The sequence below is a fragment of the Fringilla coelebs genome, assembly GCF_963513975.1.
Source record: "Fringilla coelebs genome assembly, chromosome: 24".
Taxonomy (NCBI): domain Eukaryota; kingdom Metazoa; phylum Chordata; class Aves; order Passeriformes; family Fringillidae; genus Fringilla; species Fringilla coelebs.
The window spans coordinates 7,036,992-7,061,642 of NC_140050.1; the positions used below are offsets into that span (position 1 = coordinate 7,036,992).

The 24,651-nt window shown below is 59.3% G+C and overlaps 1 protein-coding gene across 1 annotated transcript; it reads right to left on the reverse strand.

Annotated features, from left to right (window-relative positions):
• Nucleotides 1-1,336: 1,336 nt before the first annotated feature.
• ZBTB7A (zinc finger and BTB domain containing 7A) lies at nucleotides 1,337-21,674 on the reverse strand. Its single transcript, XM_084221042.1, has 3 exons — nucleotides 21,535-21,674; nucleotides 7,099-8,306; nucleotides 1,337-4,052 (listed from the first exon to the last, which is right to left on the reverse strand). The coding sequence occupies exons 2-3, from the start codon at nucleotides 8,289-8,291 to the stop codon at nucleotides 3,608-3,610; spliced, it is 1,638 nt and encodes a 545-aa protein (XP_084077168.1). The 5' UTR covers nucleotides 8,292-8,306; nucleotides 21,535-21,674; the 3' UTR covers nucleotides 1,337-3,607.
• Nucleotides 21,675-24,651: the final 2,977 nt, after the last annotated feature.

Consider the following 24,651-nt stretch of genomic DNA (forward strand, 5'->3'; position numbering starts at 1 on the left):
GGGTGGGGGTTTAAGGCGATGGTACAGGGACAATCCTGGGGGATTTGGGGGGGGGTTACAGCTTTTTTTTTTTTTTTTTTTTTTTTGCTTTTTCTTGATTTATTTTTAGTGCAAACTTCACCTTGTGCTAAAGTGTTGCCAGTGGGGGGGACAGGGAGGGGACAGGGGGGACACGGGGACACGGCTGGGGGAATCCTGAGTCTGCTCCTCTCTCCTCTTCCTCCTTTGTGCTCTTTTTCCTTTGCATTTTTCCTTTTTTCCTTCTTTCTTTCCCTATTTTTCTCCCCTTGCCCTCCCCCCCAAATTTATTCCTTCTTTTCTCATTTTCCCCCCTTTTTTTCCTTCTTTCATTTCTCATTTTTCCTTCTCCCCCCCTTTCCTTCCATTATTTTCCCTCTTGTATTTCTCCCCTCCAATTTCCTTTTCCCCCCTTTTTTCTTTATCAACCCCCTCCCCCTTTTTTTTTTTCCTCCCCCCCATTTTTTTCCCCCCTTTTCCCCCTTTCTCTGCACACCTGGAAGCCCCCACCCCCTTCACCCCCTCCCGGTGCTGCTTCCCCAGAGCCCCCAAAATTCCATCGGGATTGGGAAGGGGAAGGAAAAGCAGCAGCGAGGGTGGGAAAATCCCAGGGGAAAGGAACCCAAAAACGGGAGCAGAGGAGCCACCACAACCCCGAGCACGACAGGAACCTGCACCAGTCTCTATTTACAAATCCACACGGAATTTTCTTTGCATATTCCCAAAAAACCTCAGCCAGTGCTGCCAGAGGGTCGGCCCCGCCCGGAGCCCCCCAGTCCCAGCTGGGATCCGGCCCCTTCCCGGGGGGATTCAGTGCCCAGACCCCAAATCTCCTGCTCAGGGAGGGATGGGGATCCTCAGGGACCTGGCATCCCCATCTTCCTGCCCAGAGGGGGAACGGGAGGGACACAAATCCCTGGGATTTGGGATCCCTGCAGCTCCTTCCCAGGGAATCGCGGCCTCATCCCTGGAGGGATCCAAACCCAGGGGCTGGGAAAAAACCCCAAAGCCAGCCAGGGCCTGGCTCCCTCCAGCACCTTCCCAGGGGATTCCCTGCCCAGATCCCAATTCCCTGCCCAGATCCCAATTCCGTGCCTGAATCCCAATTCCCTGCCTGAATCCCAATTCCCTGCCCAGATCCCAATTTCCTTCTCATATCCCAATTTCCTGCTATTATCCCAATTCCCAGCCCAGATCCCAATTCCCTGCCTGAATCCCAATTCCCAGCCCAAATCCCAATTCCCAGCCCAGATCCCAATTCCCAGCCCAGATCCCAATTTCCTGCCCAGATCCCAATTTCCCTGCCTGAATCCCAATTTCCCTGCCCAAATCCCAATTTCCTGCTCATATCCCAATTTCCTGCTCATATCCCAATTTCCCAGCTGATATCCCAATTCCCCTGCTCCAGGTGGGATTTTTCCAAACCCACAGGGATCCCGACACCTCTGCGCTGGCACTGGCTAAAAAAACATCGAAAAAATAAAATTATTTCTACAAAAAAATAATTAAACAAAAACAAAAAAACCCCAAACAAACAAACAACCTCCTCAAGGCTGTGGGGAGCAGTGAGCGAGCCACAATCCCCAGGATTCCTGCCTAAAATTCAAGCTTCCATGGATTTTTTTTCTATTTAAAATTCCCGAGGGTCAGGGCATGTCACAGAACCTAATTAGCATCTTCCTCCCATCCTCCAATCTCACTTGGATTCTGCCTATATTTGTATTTTTTTCTAGGTTTTTTTGTTAAATATATATATATATATACACATTTTTTTCTTACAAAAATAAATTTAGGCTTTTTTTAATAATATTTTTTTTCTCCGTAGAAGTCTTTTTTTTTTAAAGTTTTTTTTTGACTTGTAAACATCTTGAATCTTGCTTTTTTTTAAATTAAGATAAAGTGAGCTCAAAGTACCCGTTCCATCGCAAAGTGCTAAGACTTCTTTGTTTTCTTTTTTTTTTTTTTTATTATTTTTAAGCTTTTTTTTTGGAATTTTTATTGCTTTTTTTTTTGTTTTTCTGCATTAAATAAACATCCATCTCTTCCCCCAGCCCCACCACTCACCCCACCCCCCAGCACACACTCCCCTCTCACTCCCTCTCCAAAATACATTCGGCCAAAACCTGCTCTTTGCTTTTTTCTTTTGAAAGTAAAAACACCAAAAAAAAAAAAAAAAAAAAAAGGAAAAAAACCCCAAAAAAACCAACAAAAAATTAAAATAAAAGGAAGAGAATCTAAAAAGTGCTTTGAAAATAAAAGGGCTTAAAATCTCTCTTTTTTACTCTTTTTTTTTTCTTTTTTTCTTTTTTAGCATTTAAAAATGTGCATTTAGAAAACAGGTGACCAACTCAAAGGTGCCTTTTCCCCCCGAGGGTCGGGACCCGCCTCTCCAGCCATATATCTCTAGATATATATTTATATATATTTTCTTTTCTTTTTGGGAATGGGGCTGGGGGGGCCAGGCTGCTCCCCCTCCCCAAAGGCCTCCTGCTCCTTTAGGGGAGACCCCAAAGAACCTTTTTGCCAAAGGGATTTGGAGGCGTTTTTGGGGCCGTGCTGGGCGGAGCCGGGGGAGGAAAAAATTCCCTGGATTGGGGTGGGGGGAGGAAAAAATTCCCTGGGGGGGGATTTGGGACCCCCCAGCCCCAAATTCTGCCGGCAGCGGGGGCTGGGCTGACTCAGGCACTTCCTGGGCACTGCGGGGTGGGGACGGATGTGGGGACATGGGGAGGGCCAGGGATGGACAGAGGGATGGACAGAGGGATGGACACGGAGCCACGGCCTGGCTGAGCCATCCCTGGTGTCCCCAGCCCTGCCTGTCCCCATCCCCAGCGTCCCCAGCCCCGGGTGCCCGACACAAACCCTGCCGAACCTGCTGCCCTCTCTCACATGATTTTTTAAAATTTTTTTTCTTTTCTTTAGGCAATTTTTCCAGCAATTTCCAGCAATTTTTCCCCACCCGGAGCCCTCGCTGCCCGACTGAGCCTCGCACTCAGGGGGGGCTGGGGGGACAGACCCCAAATCCTGACCCCGATCTCCTGGGAAGGAGCCCCCGGCCCCCAAATCCCAAACCCCGCCCTGCCACAGCCCTTCCAACTCCTACCACTCCTTTTTTTTTTTCTATTTTTTCCTTTTTTTTTTTCTTAAATAGATCTCTCTCTGAAATAAGTTTTTTTTTCTTTTCTTTTTTTTTTTTTTAAACGCGTGTTTGGACACAAAATAAAGCTTTGGATTTACATGGAAGCTCTTTTCCATGCGACAGAGCCACTTTCCATCCCCACCTCGTGCTTCCCTAGCGTCCTTGCCTTTCCAAGAAAAGGTCCTTGGCTATGAGGGATCCTCGGGGGAGAGCCCCGCTTACGATGGGAAGATTGGAAAACGTTAATATAATATCTCTCTTTTTTTTTTCTTTTTTTTGTAGCTTTTTTTGTTTTTTCCTTAAAAAAAAGGGAGAGAAACATCTTTTAAAGAGAAAAATCGGAGGAAAAGTACTAACTAGATTTTGTGACTTTGTTTGTTTTCAGGTGGTTGTTTCATTGTTTCATCGGTTGGGGTTGGTTTGTTTTTTTGTTTTGTTTTTTTTTTTGGTTTAGGAGAGTCCTTGCTCATTACCCTCATCCGACCCTCCTGCTACATTCAATCCCGGCGCTTCGTTATTGGAATTCTCCTCAAAGTGCTGCTGCTGCTGCTCCTCGCTGCCCGCGGCCGTGTCCTCGGGCTCGGGGGCCGGGAAGCTCCCGTCCTCGGCGCTGCCCGTGGGCGTGGGGGGCATGGCCCCGGCCTCCCTGACCCGTGGCTTGCGGCCCCTCCGCGACGGGATCCCGTTGCATCCATCTTTTTTAAGGTGCCTGTGCAGGTGGTCGGAGCGGACGAAAGTCTTGCAGCAGCTGTCGCACTGGTACGGCCGCAGCCCCGTGTGCACCCGCATGTGGTTCTTCAAGTCGTAGTTGTGGGCGAAGGCGGCCCCGCACTGCTGGCACAGGTAGGGCTTCTCCCCCGTGTGCTTCCGCATGTGCACCTTCAGCTTGTCCTGCCTGCGGGGACAGACGGACGCGTCAGGGGTTTGGGGGGATGGAGGGGAGGGGATGGGCGTGGAGGGGATGGGCATCGGGGCTGGGCAGCTCCTGGTGTGGGGATGGACATTGATGCTGGGCAGCTCCTGGTGTGGGGATGGACACTGGAACGGGGCTGGGCAGCTCCTGGCGTGGGGATGGACACTGGAATGGGGCTGGGCAGCTCCTGGCGTGGGGATGGACATTGGCACAGGGCTGGGCAGCTCCTGGTGTGGGGATGGACACTGGCACAGGGCTGGGCAGCTCCTGGTGTGGGGATGGACATTGATGCTGGGCAGCTCCTGGTGTGGGGATGGACACTGGAATGGGGCTGAGCAGCTCCTGGCGTGGGGGTGGACACTGGCACAGGGCTGGGCAGCTCCTGGTGTGGGGATGGACACTGGAATGGGGCTGGGCAGCTCCTGGTGTGGGGATGGACACTGGCACAGGGCTGCTCCTGGTGTGGGGATGGACACTGGCACAGGGCTGAGTATCAGCTGGAATGGGGCTGAGCAGCTCCTGGTGTGGGGATGGACATTACAAGGGGCCTTGGCAGCTCCTGGTGTGGGGCTGAGCATCGTCCAGTGCAGGGTGTGAGGGCAGGGTCACACACTGTCACATATGAGGTCACACACTGCCTCATACAGGGGTCTGAGCATGGCTGTGGGGTCCCAGTTTGCCCCATATGGGGTCTGAGCAGGGTTATGGGGTCACACCCTGCCCAGCCCAGGGCTGATCACAGCTGTGGGGTCACACATGGCTCATTTGGGGCCGGTGTGCAGGCTGGGCCAGGAGCCAGCAGGGCCACGTGAGCCATCGCTGCTTCCTGGAGGCAAACCCAGCCCCGAGCCCGTGGGCAGGCAGGGGAGCCCCTCCGGCCCTCCCCGGCACCTGCCCGACCCTTCCCAAGGGGATCCACCCCATTCCTGGGTGGATCCACTCAGATCCCAGCCCTGAACGTTCTCCCTTTACCCACCGGATCCCAAAAATCCTAAAGCTCCAGGGAAGGATCAAAGCCCCAAGGTCGTGTGCAGCTCTGATTGACACACAAAGTGGCTTGTGAAATTAAAATTTGGCATTTTATAACCCTCCAACTCTTTTTTTATGGGAGCTGCTCCTCCCCTAGTGACCGTGGAGGAACCAGGAAATGCCAGGGAGCAAAAATCCCTGAGCAGGGCCGGGAACGCCCGGCTGGAGCAGCCCCGCTCCTCCTCCTGCCACACCCCAAACCCCCTCCCAGAGCCAGACCCCTCCCACGGAATGGGGAGGAATAATATGGAATAAATACTATGGAATAAATGGAGCTGGGGGCAGGGGAACAGCGATGCCAAGGACAGCTCCCTGTCCCTGTCCAGGCCTCTCCAGCCCAAAGCTGCTGTGGGAAGGAGCAGGAGGATGCATGTCTTCTGGCTGGAAGCTGGGGGTTTAGAAAAGCAGCTTTTTTATAGGGGCCAGGCCCTCTTGGGAGCCAGCGGGGAGCAGCTCCCAATCCCACAGAATGGGAGCAGGATGGAAAAAGGATGAGGTGGCACTGCCCCACCAACTCCCCCTCCCCACCTGTGCCTCCCCTGGTCTCGTAGTGCCAGCAGCTGCCAGGGACCCGCTGGCATTTCCAGGTCCTGCAGCGCCCTGGACGGTGCACGGCGTGGGGGGTGGCTGTGGGGTGGCTGTGGGGTGGCTGTGATCAATGTGGGGTCACTGTGATCAATGTGGGGTGGCTGTGGGGTCACTGTGATCAATGTGGGGTCACTGTGATCAATGTGGGGTGGCTGTGGGGTCGCTGTGGGATCGCCCCGGCCCTGGAGCAGGGAGGTGCCGCGTGGCAGGGCCGGGGGAGCGGGGAGGGAGGGCTGGCACCCTGCCCCTGCCATTATCTGCATTCCTCAGCTCTCCAACGTGGGCTGGGCGCGGCCGGGACCAGGGGAAGGGGCAGGACACGGCCTCCTGCCCCTCGGGCTGCACCCTGCTGCCCCGGGCATCCCACACGGAGCAGCCCCACGGGATGGAGCCCCCCAAGCACCAGGAGCCTGGAAGGGCTGGGAGAAGCAGCACAGTGGGAACATCTGGGCAGGCAGGGAAAGGGAAAGGGAGCAGGGAAAGGGAAAGGGAGCAGGGAAAGGGAAAGGGAGCAGGGAAAGGGAAAGGGAGCAGGGAAAGGGAAAGGGAGCAGGGAAAGGGAAAGGGAGCAGGGAAAGGGAAAGGGAGCAGGGAAAGGGAAAGGGAGCAGGGAAAGGGAAAGGGAGCAGGGAAAAGGAAAAGGAGCAGGGAAAAGGAAAAGGAGCAGGGAAAGGGAAAGGGAGCAGGGAAAGGGAGCAGGGAAAGGAGCAGCCCCCAGGCCCAGCAGCCCACGCTGCCCCTCGGCAGGGCCAGGGCTGCTCCAGGCTGGGACCCCCGCGGCCGCAGAGCCCGGGGAGAGGAGGCGGCGCCCGGGCGTGGACTGGAGTGAACCGGAGCGGCCCAAACAATATCCCCTTTCTTTGGTGCTCCCGTGGCCCAGGCAGGGAGCAGAGCAGCCCTGATTAGGAACAGGACCGTGGCAAACGCCCCCGGGAGCTGCACCGGGGCTGCAGAGCTCGGCCTGCCAAGGACACGAGTGGGCTCCAAGCTCCCTCCAACCCAGCCACCACCATCTCAGCCATGCCATGGAGCCATGCCCAAACCATTCCCCTGCTCCTGCCTCAGCCTCGATGGACAGACCAAGACCTGCAGCTCTGTTTCCCCCCCATGTCATGTTTCCAGCAGAGCTCAGCAAGTCAGGACAGCAGGATGGTGGCACTGGCCATCGAGCCAGGCCCCTTGAGATAGCTCAAGTGTCACACCCCCAAACTGCTCCCTGGAAAACTTTGGCCTCCAGCCCCAACTCACCAGTTAGGATGGAAATGAGTTGAGCAGAGAGATAAAATCACCCAGGACCAGCCTGGGTCTGGGTGCAGCCCCCGGGTCTGGGTGCAGCCCCCAGGTCGGGGTGCAGCCCCAGGTTTCAGTGCAGCCCCCGGGTCTGGGTGCAGCCCCCGTGGCCAGCCCGTACCTGGTGAATCTGACGTTGCAGATGTTGCACTCGTAGGGCTTCTCCCCGGTGTGGGTGCGGATGTGGCGCGGCAGCTTCCCGGCGCCCTGGATCACCTTCTCGCAGATGGGGCACTTCTGGAATGCTTTCGCCCTGATCTTCTTCTCCACCTTCTGCGACCAGGACGGGTACACGTCGCCCTCGCTGGAACTGCCGAAATATTTCAAGTAATAATCCATGACCCCGTCCTCGTCCTTGCGGTCGTCGTCGCCGAGCTGCTGCCGCCCCACCGAGTTGATCATCTGCTGGAGCAGGGCGCTGGCGGCCAGGTCATCCACCTCCCTGCCATCGTCCTCCGTCTCCGTGCCCGTGGGGATGAAGCTGGGCGAGTCCCCGGCTTCCTGCGGGTCCAGAGGGCCCCTGGGGGTGCCCCCTTCCTCTTCTCCCGGGGTGGCCAAGCCACGGCTGCTGTAATGTCCGTTCTGGGAAGGGGAGAACATCCCGCCGCTGCCCGGCTCCTCGTCCTCGCGGTCCAGCCACATGGCCGGGTTGCTGTCGGGGTCACAGTCACTTGCCTTTGGTCTTTCGGTTGGGGTGGCTTGCGAGTAGAAGTCCAGGCCGTTGCAGTTCGACTCCTCCTCCTCCTCTTGGCCTCGGAAGTTCAGTCTCTGAAGGTCTCTCAACTCTGGGTTGGTCCACGGAAAGCTGCCTTGGTGGCCGTTCACGGGGTTGCTCTGGAAGAACTCCAGGTACTCTTTTGCTCTGAGATGGTTCCTCTGATCAATTTGATCTACTGTATCCATCTGGTCATTTTTGGCCAGAATCTTCCTCTCCAGGAGATCCGTGCAGACATCCCTGACGGCCGGGATCTCCAGCAGCGTGGCGGCGTTGAGGATGTCGTTGACGTTGGAAGTGCTGACGGTGAGGGTCGCAGTGTAGGCGAACTCCAGCAGCGCCGACAGGGCGTCTGCACTCACAAAGTCTATCTCATACACGTTCTGCTGGTCCACCACTAACCCTGAGGTGAAGAGCTTCTTGAAGTACTGGCTGCACGCTGCCAGGACGGAGCGGTGGGTGGGGAACTCCTGGCCTTCCACCAGGATGACCACGTCGCACAGCAGCCCGTTGTTCCTCTGCTCATTCAGGCTGCTGAGGATGTCGCTGCTGTGATCCGGGAACGGGATCCCTATGGGGCCGTCCACGCCACCCGCCATCTTCCAGGCTAAAGGCTGCGGGGAAGGAGGGCAAGGCCGTGAGTCAGAGCTTGGAGACATCGGGAGAATCCCCAAATTCCTGGGGGAGGCACCCGGCAGCGCCGCGTGTCCCCCGCGCCTCTCCCATCGTCCTGCCCGTCCTGTGCTTACCTGGCGAGGAGGAGGAAGAGAGCCCAGGTGCTCTCAAGTGAGAACAGCTGAATTAGCACGGATCTGGGCCAGAGCAGCAAGCCTTGGCAGGGAGCTGGCATCACCCAGCCAGGCAGCACCTGGAGCAGGCACAGCTGTGCCCAGCGTGGGGCTCCGGCAGCCTGAGCCTCCCCAGGGCATCCCAGTCCACCCCGGGAGCATCTCCCAGTCCCCAGCTCAATGATGTCATCACTGGGAACACCATTCCCATCACTCATCCCCGGGTGCCAGCAGCCCTGGAGATGGGGCAGGGAATATCCTTTGGGAAGGGCAGGGAGAGGGGAGCCCCAGCCTCCCCAAGCTGCTGCTGCGGGTGCTTGACAGAGCAGAGCTGATCCCTGGAAGCTGAGGCAGCTCCTGCTCATTCCTGGGAGCAGGAGAGAGGAAAGGACACTGGGATCACCAAGTGCCAGCACCAGACCCGGATCTTGGACAGGTTCCAGCAGAAGCAGCAGCTCTTACCAATGCCAAGGGTTTGTTTGGGACAAGATAAATAAATAAAGTCACTCCTGACACATCCACTTGACTCCAAAGGCTGGAAAAAGCCAGCCTTTGCTGGGAAATGGGCACTGGGGCCCGACTGCAAGCCTGAGCAGCCCCTAATTCTCCCACAATCCCAGTCCTCTGATCCCAAAAATTAGGAATAACATTTCCCTCCCGTCCATCTCAAGCAGCAAATCCACACGCTCCTTGAAGCAGCGATGCCTTTGCTGGAAAATCAATGTAATTCCCCCCATCCCAAGCACTGGGATCAGCAGGAGCCAAGAAATCCACGCACAAACCAGTCCAAAAATCGCTCCAGCACAAGGCTGGGGTATCCAGGTTCCTGATTTCCAGATGGGGAAACTGAGGCACGGCGGGACGCGGCCTGTCCCACGCCATGGGGGGACGGATGAGTCAGGATGGATCCAGAACAGGAATAATTATTCAGGAAGCAACTCCCAGCCCCGGGTCCCAGCACGGAGCAGGAGCCCAGGTTGCACAACTCCGGCTTCCCCCACCCACCCCCGGCCTCCTCAGTAGTTTTCCATATTTACTTATTTTTGAAACGTTTTGTTAAGCCCACAAAATAAGTTTAACTTTGGCACCTTCCTGTTTTATACAGAGAAAAGGCAGGAGAAGGCAGGTCTGGGGCTGTGGAAAAGGGATCTGGAGTAAATCCCCGGGTAATCAACAGCAGGAGGACACCAGGATTGAGCTCCCAGCAGGAATGGGATGGGGCTGGGGAGGAGGGAGGGCCCAGGGGGGCTGGACGTGCAGGGCAGGCACCAGTCCTGCCACCAAAGGCAGGTGGCTTCCTGAGACACCCAGGATCAACTCCAGAGCTCCAGGGTCTGACCTTTAAACCCTAATTTCATGGATTTGTACATCAGGGAGGAAAGGGCTCTTCGGTGCCACACTCAGCCCCAGCCTCAGGTGTGACCTTGCCAAGGTCACCCCATCCCAGCATCCCAGGGCATCCAAGGGAATCCTAAGCTGGGATTCCAGGGCAAGGTCCCCCCATCCCAGCATCCCAGGGGATCCTGAGCTGGGATTCCAGGGCAAGGTCCCCCCATGCCAGCATCCCAGGGAATCCTGAGCTGGGATTCCAGGGAGGCTTTGCTGCCTCGGCACCACTTGTCCCCTTCCCACTGGGGCAGCTCCAGGGATCCCCAAAACCTGACTGAAGCAGGTCCCACATCCCTGCCAGCCCCAAAACCAGCACTGGAGCTTCCCCCTCTCCTTCCTCTCTACAAGAGATGCTTTACACATTTTTTTCTCCCCAGACCAGTGAACTGGAGCCGCGTGCAGCGTTCGGAAGCTGCGGGCAGGGGTCCTGAGGGAGCTCTGTCTGTCCCCCACACACCCCGGCTCTGGGGAGCAGCCAGGCAAGGTCCCCCCCCAGCCTGGGGGCCGGGATAATCATCCCCACAGTGTGGGAATGGCTGCAGGGTCATGAGACTGCCACTGGAGCCTGCTCCAACTCGGCCACCCCGCACACAACACGGCCTTTGTGTCCCACGGCCACGGTGGCCGGGGACAGCGGGGGGCAAAGGGGGCGTCCCGAGCCCCCCAGGAATGGGTTCAGGGCCTGGATGCTCCAGCCACATCCAGAGACTGAGCCCTTACAACTCACCCCCATTCCCTTTCCAACAGCTTAGGAATTGCCAGTGGGAAATGGAGCATTCCAAAGTATGGATTTGGGGTTTTGGGAACTTCTTGGGTCTTCGTGAGGTGGGTGGCTCAAAAGAAGTTCCAAGCACCCCAAATCCACTGTTTGCTCGTGGCACCAGGGCTCAATGCCACGATGGAATGGGCAAAATCCACTTGGGAATGTGCTGAAGCCAGGTGACAAGTGACAAAAGCCGCTGGCACAACCAGAGCTCGTCCCTCCCTGGCAAGGAAAGGTCTGAATGGGCCACCAAGGGGGAGCTTCAACTACTGACCTGAATTTCCCAGCAGCTCCATTCTCTCCCTGCCTGCCCGGGAGTTCAGGGTCCCTGTCCCAGACTGGGTGGCTCTGCAGGGCTCAGAGGGGCCACATTTCACCCCAAAAGTGGCTGTGGGGGAGAAGTTTGGGAATGGCCCTCGCAGACAACTGAGAGGGAACCATGGAGGTGAAATACAGCCCGTGAGGAAGAGGGGTTGGAGCAACAGCAGAGCCCTCCAGGTGATTTAGAAACACCACTGACAGCCCTGGTGGGACACCCTGTGCAGCCCCAACCCTGCTCCCAGCCCCCTCAGCGCTTCCAAAATCCCAACCCCACGGAGCTGTGGCTATTCCAGCTCCACAAGGCACACAGGCAGGAAAAATGTCATTTTATGGGTGGTGAACAGGAGTGAGGGAAGTTCTCCACCTCCCTGAGCTGATGTTCCACATCCAGCTGATTCCCCATCGCCTTTGGACGCTGCTCCCCAACTCTGAAATGGAATTCCTGAGGCTGGAAAAGCATCACTGAGTCCCAGCTGTTCCCAATGCCCACCTTGTCCCCAGCCCAGTGCCACGTCCAGCCTGGCCTTGGACACCTCCAGGGATGGGGACTCCCTGGGCAGCCCCTGCCAATGTCAAATCTTTCTTTCCACGCAGAAATTGTCCCAATATCCAGCCTGATCCCGCCCTGGTGCCACTCAAGGCTGTTCCCTCTCGTCCTGTTGTCCCCTGGGAGCAGAACCTGACCCCTCCTGGCTGCCCCCCCAGTCAGGGAGTGGTGCAGAGCCAGAAGGTCACTCCTGAGCCTCCCCAGCTCCCTCAGATGTTTTCCAGACTCTTCCCAGCTCCATTCCCTTCTCTGGGCTCGCTCCAGCCCCTGGGTGTCCTTCTCACAGTGAGGGGCAGGGCAGGACACAGCACCCGAGCTGGGACCTCAGCACTGCGATTTTATTTTCTTTTTTTAAACTCAATTTCTCACCTCTCTCCTCCCAGACCCCCCCAGCCCACGAGCAGCACCCAGAGCTCACTGAAACCCCTGAGCTTGTGCTTCCCTCAGCAGGATGTCACCCAATCCCTCTCCTCCAGGAGCTCTGGAATTTGACATTTACATTCAAATGAGACGACCACATCAAGATGGGATCCCAACCAAAAGTGCTGACAAAACACCTCTTTAATTACCAGTTTTCCACAGAACCTCAGTGGGGTTTTTTTCCCTTTTCCCTTCACTTCTTTGCCCTGAAATTTAGAGGAAGCTGAGCAGTTTGGGAGGGCTCAGGAACACGCAGGTGGAAGAGCTCGGCCACACCTGGGGAACAGGGAACAGCCAATGTTCTCCAGGTGCTCTAATCCGGAAAAGATCCCAAAACCCTTTCCAAAGGCAGAGGTGCCGCCCTCTGCAGCAGCACAGGTGAGAACTTGAGCAACACCTGGCACCTGCTCGGGGCAGGAAGGGAGAATCAGCATCATCCCTTCCATGGAGCACGAGGCAAAATGGCTTTAGGGAATTCTGCAGTGCACGGAGCAACATCTCCTGGGAAGAGCTGAGCTCTGGGAGAGGCCTGGGGATGCTGAGGCTGTAGGATGGAGAAGGACTTTGGACATGAGGATGGAGGGACAGGGCAGGGTGAGATGGGATATTGGGAAGGAATTCCCAGAGCAGCTGTGGCTGCCCATGGATCCCTGGAAGCGTCCAAGGCCAGGTTGGAGCACCCTGGGATACTGGAGGATGTCCCTGCCCATGGCAAGAATATTTAAGGTTCATCCAACCAAGCTATTCTGGAATTTGGGATACTCAGCCTCTTGCTCAAGGTGCCCACGGATCCCAAGTTGCTCTGGGATTTCTTGGAGCAAACACACAACTGAGGCAGGGCAGCCTCGGCAGCAGCACAAGGGGAGAATTATTAAAATAATGGTGCTTTACACAAAAAACCACCCCAGGGGCTGCTGCCCAAGGCCCAAACACGGCCCCAGCACTCCCTCCCCACCTGCAGAAACAGGCATTTCCCCTGGGAACAGCTCACAGCCCCCAGTCCTCACCTGCTCCTGTTTAGGGACAGGCCACCCCAGTGCCCCTGTCCCTCTGCCAGCTGCAGGGACAGCTCTGCCAGCCTGGGCACGAGGCAGCTCTGCGGCCACGGGGAGCAGAGGCAGAGCCTGTGCTCAGAGCAGCCCAGGACAGGCCCCAGCAGGTCTCCCTCTGCCCAGGATCCACCCGAAACTCCGCCGAGGCCTCGGGACACACACCTTGCACCGGGGAGGGGAGGGGAGGGAAGGGGAGGGGAGGAGGGGTTCTGCCTGCCTGGGAGAAGTCACAATTCCAACCACTCCACTGAGCCATGGAAACTCAACTGCTCCCAACAAGGAAATGTGCTGTCAGTGCCTTAGGGCCAAACCATCCCAATTATTTGGACCTGGAGAACCAGCTGGATGTTCCTGAGAGGAAGACCCTGAACATCAACAGAAGGAATTGCACTGTGGGAAAAATCAAGATGAAAAACCCCTCAGCACGCTTTTCTTTTAAATGAAACTACATTTTCAATGGTGCAGTGGGAAGAAATCCTTGGTCTTGAGAAGGCATTGGAGACATCAATGGCAAAGAGTGAATTCCAGCTTTCTTCTGTCCTGTCTGGACATCCCATCTGGGGTAACATGACCAAGATCATGCAGCTCTTGAAGTGAAGAGATTGGAGCAGAACCAACGCCCTGCAAATATCTGTGGGCTGGTTTGGACAATCTGGCTCTGTTTTCCAAGCATGGGCATCCATCCCCTCCAGCCCCTGCCCAGCCCTTAGCAGGGAAAAGCGACCACAGCTCTGGATTTGGGATGTGAGGAATGAGGAATGAGACTGAACCACACGAGGAGGGTTCAGCTGGTTCCCAAAGAGGCTCCAGATCACAGCCCTGAACAAACCCTGCTCCAGGGGTCCCTCAGAGGGGTTGCATTGCTCTGGTCCTTCCAAGGATCAGAGCATCCCACTGCTTGCAGGTGCTTTGGATGCTGGAATGCTGCTGCAAGAGCTCTGGAGACCTTCCAGGGCCTAAAGGGGCTCCAAGAGAGACAGGGAGGGACAGGACAAGGGGGACTGGATTCCAACAGAGTGGGTAAGATGGGATGTTGGGAAGGAATTCTTCCCTGTGAGGGTGGGGAGGGACTGGAATGGAATTCCAAGGGAAGCTGTGGCTGCCCCTGGATCCCTGGCAGTGCCCAAGGCCAGGCTGGACAGGGCTGGGACACTGGAAGGTGACCCTGCCATGGCAGGGGTGGCACTGGATTGAGATTTAAGGTCCTTCCACCCAGACCATTGTGTGATGAGGCAAAGACTCAAATTCAAGGTGAAGTGGAAGAACACCTGAGATGCTCTGGCAGCTCCTGGGCTCCAGCAGCCTCCCCTGCCTCAGCCCAGCCCGAGGGCTCGTGGTGGGACCAAACAGCCGGGCTGACCTCGCCAGGTCCCGCCTGCTGGGAGGTTTTCCTCTCCCTGGGCAGCACAGGAAGCTCCAGCACAGCCAACCCCCCTCCTACAGCCCCTTCACACCAGGCAGCTGCTCCAAGGAGAGGAAATCTGCCCCAAACCCTGCAGATCCTGGGGCATGGATCGACACACCCCTGAAAACCCAGAATCCCAGGCTGGTGTGGGTTGGGAGGGACCTTGAAGCTCGTCCTGTTCCATCCCATGGGCAGGGACACCTTCCACATCCCAGGGTGCTCCAACCTGGCCTTGGACACTTCCAGGGATCCATGGGCAGCCACAGCTTCTCTGGGAATTCCATCTCAGGGTCTCCCCACCCTCCCAGGGAGGAATTCCTTCCTGATATCCCATCCATCCCTGCCCTCATTTTGAAGCCATTCTCCTTCCCCTGGCACTCCAGGCCCTTGTGAAGGGAAGAGCCAAAGCTCTCCAAGAGTCACTAATGCCCAGGGAAGGAGCACCCAAAGCACTGCAGGAACAGCCAGGACACAGCAGGAGGCTCAGAGAGGAAAGGAGAATCCCACACCCTGCAGCTGCTGGCAGGAAGAACAACTGCTCCCACTGAAGTCTGGATGGGGCACTGGGTCTGAACATCCCTCAGACCCCCCACGAGCATCCCAGGAACTTTAATGGAATAAAGACCCATTAAAGCAGGAACCATGGAGGGACCAGCATGGTGGGGTGGAGGTCTGGGATCCCTCACCAGTGACAGGGAATTGTTGGGAATGCTGCTATGGAGCCACCAGGAAGAAAGGGACTTGTTCCTCTTGGTTTTTCCAACCTGCCTGAGCTCCAGTGGTTTTCACACGCTGGCCCAGACGAGGCTGGACAAGCCAGGGGTGGAATTGCTCCAGTGGAAGGACAAGTGTCACCAGGAACAGGCTCATCCCAAAGGCCTGGGCAGGACCCTGCATCTCCCAGGAAACCTGATGGTGCTCCCAGAGACACAGCTCCCTCTCCAAGGATTCACCCCCACAGCCCAGGCAGAGAGGGATGACCCAGTGTCACATCCCACAGCTCCCAGGGATGGGATTGGAATGGGATTTCCTTGCAGGGGACAGCACAGCTCCTGGGAAACTTCAGTTTCCAGCTGCTGGCCAAAGGCAGGATGGGGACCACGATGGACAATGGTCAAGTGGCCAAACACTGGTGCTGTTCCAGAGGATCCCAAAGCTACAGCACAGAGCCTCCCCAGCTGCCACCCTCAGCCCTGACAGCACCAAACTCCTCTCATGTTGCAAGGTGAGCCTGAACTGGTTCCTCCACCCAGCCCTCCTTGCCAATTTTCTCCTTTGTCATCAGAGGCCGGATTTAATCCGGCAGGAATGTGCCTTGGTTTGAGCCGGGGAGTCGCCCACCGGAGCTCTGGGTGTGAGGGTTATTTTGGGGTGAGAAGCTCCCCCATCCCCAGCTCTGTCCCTCTGCCTCAGCACCAAAGTCCATGGCACCAACTCTGTGTGCTGGGATTGTCCCCATCAGCACCAACAGGTCACAGGAATTCCCCTGCACGGAGACAAAACAAACCTCCAACTGCTGAGAGCTGCTCAAAGACCCTCAATCCCTGCTCCAAACCCACCTCTGTTCCAACTCCCAGGCCTCCCTCAATCCTCAGGCTAAGCTGAGTCCATCTGAGCTCAGCCCAGAGCCGGACACCCTGGAACTCAAGGAAAGTTTTGCTGCTCAAACAAACCCTTTTCCCCAAGCCCAAGTGTGCCCACTGTGCTGCGGCCCTGGCCCTCCAACAGGTTCTCTCCCACGTGGCTCCTGTGGAAAAGCTCTCTGGTTTTGGGAGATTCTGGACAACACCAGGCCGTGGCTGAGCCGGCCACAGTTCTCCAAAATACTTCAGAAAGTCTCAGGAGTTGCAGGGGAAAAGGGGAAGAAGTGCACAAAGCACGAGGCTGTGTGTGCTCCGGTGCTGGCTGCAGCAGCTGCTCTCTCCCAGGAGTTCTTTTCCAACCTGGGAGCCTGGAGGCACCAGGATCCAGGCAGGAATAAGCAACTGCTTTCCAAATAGGCAGCGTGGGGCCCCTTTGCAAGGGAGCAATTGAGGACTCGAAGCTTTAACCCCCAGCACAGCCCAGCTGCTCCAGGTTGGAGGACAAGGAGAGCAGGTCATGCTTGGACACCCCCTCCCCTTCAGAGGCCAAAGCCTGTGCCCACTCCAGCCAAAATCCCCCCAAAGTCACTCCAGTGTTTCCTCGAGAAAAACCAGTCCCACCTGCCCCTTCACCCCACATTTCCCCTCTCCTGTCACAGCTCTCGTGGCCTCCTGAACCATAAAAACTGCTCAAATCCCAAATCCCCCCATTCCCACAGGTCCCAGACAGCATTTACCCCCTCCCTGTCACATCTCTCCTGACCCCTAAACAGAGAGCCCTAAGAACTGCTCAAACCCCAAATCCCCCCATTCCCATTTGCGGCAGGAGCCCCCAAAGCTGTCCCCTGTCCCAGGACTGTCCCCCCACCACTCCTGACACTCCCTGCCCGAGGCTCTGGCATCAGTCTAATTGCCTCAAATGACACCTCACAGACCTGCTGTTCTTTTCCACACCGGGAAATGGGGGAGGACAAAAAAGAAAGGGGAAACAAATAAAAGAATAAGCCTGGAGTTTGGTGAGAGAGCAGGGCAGGGCAGCCCCTTATGTAATTCCCAGTTTGTGGATTAACAGACAGCTCGTCCCGCCATTCCCGGCTCCGGCTGATGACGAGCAAACGCGAATCCCCGGAGCAAGCGGGGCTTCATCCCTGGCAACCACGGAGCTCCCTCCTTCCTGCCCTGCTGGGATGCACGGGGGAATGCTGATCCCTCTGCTGCTCCCTCTGCTCTGCCTGTCGGGGCAGGAGGCTCCGGGGAGCTGCAACCTGTAGCTACAAGCCCACCTCCGGCACCTTCCCAGCTCCAGCAAACAACGGGGAAAAAGCTCATTTACTCACTGGTTCCCAGCGTGCCGGTGGGAAATAAGGAAGTGCACGAAGCAGGAAGGAAACGGGAGCAGGAGTGGAGTGAAAGGTGGGGAGGAGGGAGTTAAAACCCAGCGCTGGGAGCAGGGAGCATCCTCTGCTGTGCAGAAACCAGGCACAGGAACAGGGAGGGAGAGGGTGACGGGCTCCAGGTGGGCACAGGGGTGGGGAACAGGAGGAGAACAATCCCGAGGGTGCTGGGAGTTTGTGCCCAGGACAATGCCAGCGTTCCAGCAGGTGGGCACAGGGGTGGGGAACAGGAGGACAATCCCGAGTTCGTGCCCAGGAGGATGCCAGCGTTCCAGCAGGTGGGCACAGGGGTGGGGAACAGGAGGAGAACAATCCCGAGTTCGTGCCCAGGAGGATGCCAGCGTTCCAGCTGGCCAGGCCAGGGCTGGCAGGTCACGCTCCCGCTCTCCGGCCGCACATTTTTCCGGGGATGGGTGAAGCCAGGGTGCTGGGAAGCCGCTGCTTGCCAGGGGATCTGCGGCTCATCCCACCGACGTGCCCTTGGCTCCCACCTGCAGCCCCGGGGCAGCCCGCGGCAGTCTCCAGTTTCTCGCACCTTGTCGCATTAAGCTGAGCCCTATAGTTCCCTTCCACCTGCAGCCCGGGGCTGCTGCGGGACATCCCCGAACCCCTCGGCCGGCCGGGGCTCCGGGGGAACGAGCCCCACCGGGATTCCAGGCGGGGAAGTCGCGGCCCGGCTCTGCCACCGGAGCCGGCGGTGCCAGCGGGCGGGTGGGAAACTGAAACTGAGCGCAGGGAAGGCGATACGGGCAGGGGGCTGGGCGAGGAACAATCGGCCCCGGCTACTCCGAGAGGATCCCAGCGCTTGCCTGACCTCGTTTACTCCCGCTGACGTCCTCCCAGAGCTCCTCTGGGACGCTGCAGGCGCAGGTACAGGGACGGACACGGCACCAGTTGGGATCAAAGGGCCACGGGATTGGGGCTAAACGCTTCCCTTAGCCCAGACCCTGCCTGTCTTCCTCCCTTTCCCTGAGTTCTGCTCGTCAAAAGGTTTTTAATTACAGACTGGGACCGGTCTGCTCAAATTTGAGGTTAAGGCTGGTTGAGAGTGTAGTTAAAGCAACTGTTTATTGCCTGGGCTAGGAGAGATAAGGAGTCGGGTTCTAATTGTCCGCCACACAAGCTCGTCTTCCAAAAAACTCAGCATCCCGAGACGGGGAGAGAACCCTCAAGTGCCAGTTTAAATCAAGATTAAACCACAGTTCTTGAGGATTTAGACTGTCTCAAACGCAGACGCGGGATTTAAAAGTTTTTAGGTGGGACACCTGCAAGGGACTCGATGGTGCAGTTAAACCCCAGCACTCGATCCCAAAACAAGGTCTTGAAGGGAGACAGGAGCGCCCAAACCACCACAGAGCCTCGATGGCAGCATAAATTTCACCCCTCATTTGCGTCCCGTGCCCACATCCAAATTCCCACGCTGGGAGAACAACTGGAATTTTTAATTCTGCTTCCAAAAGTCACCAAACACGAAGGGAACCCGGCCGCCCTCACCGTGCCAAATTAATTCCACCCAGCTCCTCCACGGAGCAGAGCTCCTCATGAAGCCACAGCTAAAGATCTTCACCAGACCCACGGCCACGAGATGAAATACGACTGAAAAACTATTAATAATTAAAAAAAAAAAAAAAAAAAAAAAAAAAGGCAGAGGAAGAGTTGCAGAGCAGCAAAGTGAGGAACTACTTTCATTCACCACCACATTTATTAAGAGCTCCTGCCTTGCAAAACCCTCCCTGGAGTTACTGAAGCAATTAAGGCTTGGTGGAAAAATCCCACCATCTCACCCGTGTTTGGGTTGCGCCTCTTCACTCCCTCTTTCACCAGAACAAGCCTAAACAGGGGCCCAGAATGAATATTAAACAAGAAAGGCTCCTCTCTAATAAACTCCTCAGTTTCTCTCAGCCTCTTTTATTTTATTTTTTTTTTAAAGAAGTTGAAATCCAACAACTCCAGCAAAACCATCAGAATTAAAGCCAGCCCAGCTCCTCCTGCTCAGCCTCCAGAAGAGCCCACACGCTGCAATTTCCAACCAGGACGGGCAGAATCCTGGAGAAATCACACAATTCCTTGAAAAACACCACCAACAACCACCCCAAAACACTTTTGGAAAGCACCACGATGACCTTTTAGCTCCATTGCTACGCCGAGCACAACTTCAACCCTCATTAGGTTGTAAATTCTTCCCGGCAGAACCTTTCTCTGCCCGTGTCCATAAAACAGTTATTATATAAGTTATGGTTTCGATAGCCAGGACAACCAACAGCCCTGGGAACACTGCTGCTCTTGAACTGGGACTGGCAGCAAACTCTCACCACCAAGAGACCTTGAGCCCAAAGAAACTTTGGCTGCCCAAAGGCGAGGGTCTGCAGGAGCTCAGGGAACACGGAGAGCCAGGCGGGGGCCAGGCAGTCACGTCGGCCGGGCTTGTACAACAGGAACTGTCGCTTCCAGCCGAGCAACGCGGGGATTTACACGTTCTGGTGCTGCTGCCGGACTCCCAGGGCTTTCCATGGAATCATGGAATAACCTCAGCTGGAAGGGACCCACGGGGACCATCCAGCCCAGCTGCCGGCCCTGCACAGACACCCCAAGGATCCCACCCTGTGCATCCCTGGGAGTGCTGTCCAGATGCTCCTGGAGCTCTGGCAGCCTCGGGGCCACGGCCATTCCCTGGGGAATCTGTCCAGCACCCCACCATGCTCTGGAAAAAGAACCTTTTCCTGACACCCAGCCTCAGCCTCTCCTGATACGGCTTCATAAACCAACTTTTCCCACACTCCTGGAACAACACGGCCAAGGAACCCTTCCCCTGGCAGTGCCCAGCTGCCGGCCCACGGTCCCGGCGATGCGTCCGTGACTCTGTCCCGTCTCCAGCCGCACCAAGCGCCGCTCCGAGGGGAAGAGGGCAGGGACCTTTGCCTGTGTCACGGGGGCCTCAGCACGGCACGGCACTTTGGGGCACCTGACCGGAACCAGCGGGTCCAAGCCCGAGCCCCGCGGTGGGGGATGACGATGAGAAGGCAGCGCCGGCTGCCCGGGCACGCGGGGAATGTTTTGGCAGCTCCGAGGGATGCTGCCCCTCACGCCGAGCCCTCGCCGCTGCGCAGTCCCGCGGGGGGAGAGGCTTATCCCGCCGGGCTCCTCCGGGCAGCAGCGCCCCAGCCCCGCGGGGGGATTATCACCGCGGCCCCCCCTGCCCGCAGCCGGCCGGGGGGAGATAAGGGACGGCCGAGGGGGGTAAAAACAACCCCGGACGCGCAGGGCCGGAGCGGGGCGGGCAGGGCCGGGCCGGCGCCCCCCGGCCGGCAACGACCTTGGGGTGCGCGGGGACGGCCCGGCCCGACGCCCCCGCACGGGGCGGCCCCGGGGGACCCCACCCATGACCGGCCTCCCCCCCCGCCGGCCCGGGCCGCCCCCCCCGCGGGGCCCACAGGGAGCCTTGGCCGGGCGCCACGACCCCACCCCTTCCCCCGGGCGGGCGGGCGCCGCAATGGAGGCCGGGGGGAGGCGGGGGCGGGGGGCGCCGGGGGGAGGAGGGGGGGGGCGGGGGGCGAGGTGTTTGTGGCGGCCCCGGGGGGGCGGCGGGGAGGGCGGGGGTCGCGGCGGGGCCGGGCCCGGGCGGGGGTCGCGGGCCCGGGCGGGGGGGGCCGCGCAGGCCCCGCCGCGCCCGTCCCCGGCCACCCCGCGCGGCGCCCGCCATTGGGCCGGGCGGCGGCGGGCGGGGCGGGCGCGCGGGGCGGAGGGCGCGCCCCGATTGGCCCCGCCCGCTGCCCATCAACACGCCTCCCGCTCGCCGCGCGCGCGGAGGCCGCCGGGAAGCGCAGTCCGCTCGCCCACCGGCACCTGCGGCGCGGCGCCGCCGAGGGACTACAACTCCCGGCAACCCCCGCGCCGCGCTCCCCCCCACTCCTCCCCGCTCCCAACCCTTCCCCCCCCCCCCCTCCGCGACCCCCCCAGCACGGCCCGGCCAAGTACAACGTATACGGAGGGGGGGCGGAGTGGGGGGGGGGCAGCCCCCACCCCCCCCCCCGCAACGGACCCAACCGACCCCTCCCCACCCCCCACTCCCCCCCACCACCCCCAGAGAGGGGGGGGAGGGTCAGGCCCGAACCACCCCCCCCATGCGCGACCCCCCCCACCCCCCCCCCCGCCACTCCGCGCCCACCCCTCAGTTCCGTACCGGGCGGGGGCCGAGCGGTCCGGGCGAGCGGAGCGGGCCGCGCCGTGCCGAGGCGGGCGGGCCGGGCCGTGCGGGCGGGCGGAGCAGGCTCTGGCCGCCCCGCGGGAGCTGCTCGCCGAGGCCCGTATGCGGCTCCTTCCTGCTCCGGCCGGGGCCGCCCCGCTCTTAAAGGGGCCGCGCGCCGCCCCCCCGCCCGCCGCCCCCCCCGCGGGGCGCAGCCGCCTCCGGCCGGGGGGGGGCGCAGCGCGGGGGGGGGACGGGGGGGCTCGGGGGGGCGCGGCCGGGGGAGACCCCAGGAGGGACCCCGCGGACCCCCCCAGAGCGGGGCAGCGCGAGCCGGAGCCACGCGTGTCGCGCGGTGTCACCTCCCCCCCGCGAGTGTCACCTCCCCCCCGTCGGTGTCGCACAGACCCCAGACCCACACGTGTCGCACGGTGTCACCTCACCCCCCCCCCGCTCCGGAGTGTCACACGGACCCCAGACCCACGCATGTCACACGGTGTCACCTCCCTTCCCCGGGAGTGCCGCACACACAGACCCCAGATCCACACGTGTCACACGGTGTCACCTCCCCCCCCCGGGAGTGTCACACAGACCCCAGACCCACACGTGTCACCTCCCCCCCATCAGTGTCACACAGACCCCAGACCCACACGTGTCGCACGGTGTCACCGCTCCCCCGTTAGTGTCACACAGACCCCAGACCCACACGTGTCACATCAAGGGGCACCTCCTGTCACATGTCACATGACCCCAGACCCACTCCTGTCCCCACTGGGCCACCCCCAGGTCCTGTCTGGGTCACCCTGGTGTCCTCCAGACCCCCTCGTGTCACCCCCCGGGGCACCTTCACCGGCCCCAAACCCACTCGTGTCCCCAGCGGGCGCCTCTCTGAGCCCCTTGGGGTCACCCTGCCCACCTGTCACCCCCTGGGTCACCTCTGTGCTCCCCAAACCCGCGGGTGTCACCCCACAGGTCCCTCTGCACCACCCTACCCACGTGTCACCCCCTGGAGCACCTCTGTGTCCCCAAACCCACGGATGTCACCCCACGGGTGTCACCCCTCGGGCCCTCTGGGTCACCTTTTATGCTCCACACCCCCAAAGCCACTCGTGTCACCCTTCGGGTCACCTCTCCGGGCTCCTCTGGGTCACCTTACCCACGTGTCACCCCCTTCCCGTGCCCCCAGACCCACGTGTGTCCCCACAGGTCACCTCCCTGTCCCCCCAAACCCGCTCGGGTCCCCCCACGGGCACCTCCCCGCGCCCCTCCGGGTCACCCCACCCGGGTGTCACCTCCCCACGCCCCCCTCCCCGCAATGTCCCTCCCTCCCTCGCTCCCAGGTCACCTCCCCAAGCCACCACGTGCCACCCTCGGCGTCCCCAATGTCCCCCCAGCCCCTCCCTGCCACTCGTGTCCCCCCCCGCTCGCTGCCCCCCCACTCTGGGAAGGGGACACGGAGCCCAAGGTCACGGTGGGCTGGGAGCCAGCCTGGCAAGGACGGCACCGGCCCGGGCTGCGGGCCCGCCCGGGGGGGACACGGGGACACGGCCGGGCTGTCCCCACCCGGGCGGGGCCGGGCCACCCCCAGCTCGGCCGGGAGCACCTCCCGGAATTCCAGCGCCTTTCCCGGCCCCAGCCGCGCGGAAAAGAGAAATTTTCGGGTGCATTTGGAATTCCTGGTCGTGGGGAGGTTGAGTTCGTTAAAGGAAGAGAAAGCGAGAAAAACAAAGCTCTGAGCGACACCCCCCGCCCCTCTCGGGGGTCCCGTTCCACGCTGGCCTCGCTGGGATTTCCCCTTTTCCCCCCTTTTTTTCCTTAAATAACCCCGGCTCAGCTCCCCGCCCGCCCCTCACCCTTCCCCCGCCCCCCGGGGGGGTTTGGGGAGGTTTTAGGGGGGTTTTGGGTCATTAACCCCACGGAGCAGGTGGGGAAACTGAGGCAGGACGGGGAAGCGCGGCTGGGGGTGGGGATTGAGGGGTCCCTGAACCCCCAAACTGAGCGGGGGGAGGCTCCGGGAGGTTTTGGGGTGGGGTTTGGGGTGGGGGGGCTGCACCCCCGGGCCCGTCGCTGCCGTGCCCCAGCAGCCCCAGCTCCCGACTGCTTTCGCTTTCCCCCAGCACGCCTGGGGCACGCCCGGGCCCCCCCCCCCCAAAAAATATGAACCCCCAGAGTGTCCCCCCCGCACCGAGACCCCCCCAAAATCAGCTGTGGAACCCCCCCTTCGTGAGGCTGGGCAGGGGGAGAACCCCAACTCCCCCCACTGCGCCCCACAAAGTGAACAGGGCTTGGGGATCCCCTCTGCCAGCCTGGCTGGGCACCCCCAATTCCTCCCTGCGCCCCCAAAATCCCACTGTGGCACAAGGGCCGTGGTCACCCCCACCCTGGGGACCCCACGGGACCCCCCCCCCCAATTCCCAGCTGGCACCACCCAAACCTGGCACAGCTCCCAGGGGTGCAGTGAGTCCATCCTGGGCTCTGCAGGGCACCCCAGAGCCCTGGGGGACCCCAAAACACCAGGAAAAAACAAACCAGGACCCCCCAAAGCAGCGCCACGGGAGCCTGGAGTCAGGGACCACAGCATGGGACCCCAAAAATGTCCCAGGAGGAGCCTGGAATTCGGGATGGCACCACAGGATCCCCTAAAAATGTCCCAGAAGGAGCCTGGAATTTGGGATGGCACCGTGCTGGTGTCACCCCAAACCCCTGCATCATTCACAGCACAAAAACTGCAAAATATTTTCCCATTTTGGGCCCAATTTGTTTTTTTGTTTTTTGGTTTTTTTTTCCAGCTTCACCCAGCTCCTGCTCACCCCAAATATTTTTCACCCCCCAAATATTTCCAACTGGATTTAGGTCCTTGGGTTCCACATCCATCCCGTCCGGGGCTGCCTCGTGCCGGGATAATTCCGGCGTCTCCGGCTCCCACTGGAGGCAGCCGCTGGCCAGCAGTGGCCAGCACATCCCAGGGAAAGCCACCAGAGCTCCGGGAGGCAGCACTCCCGGCTGGAATTCCGGCTCCTAAGGGGTTAAACCCACCCCAGGCACAACCGAGGAGAGAAACCACCTGGAAATGTAAAGTGCCGTTTATTTATTATTTCCCCCCCCTCCCCGTCC

Coding starts and splice junctions, on each gene's coding strand:
- ZBTB7A (XM_084221042.1), bottom strand. CDS start 8,291: ATGGCGGGTGGCGTGGACGGCCCCATAGGGATCCCGTTCCCGGATCAC. Junction 4,053..7,098: donor TGCAACGTCAGATTCACCAG/GTACGGGCTGGC, acceptor CTGTCCCCGCAG/GCAGGACAAGCTGAAGGTGC.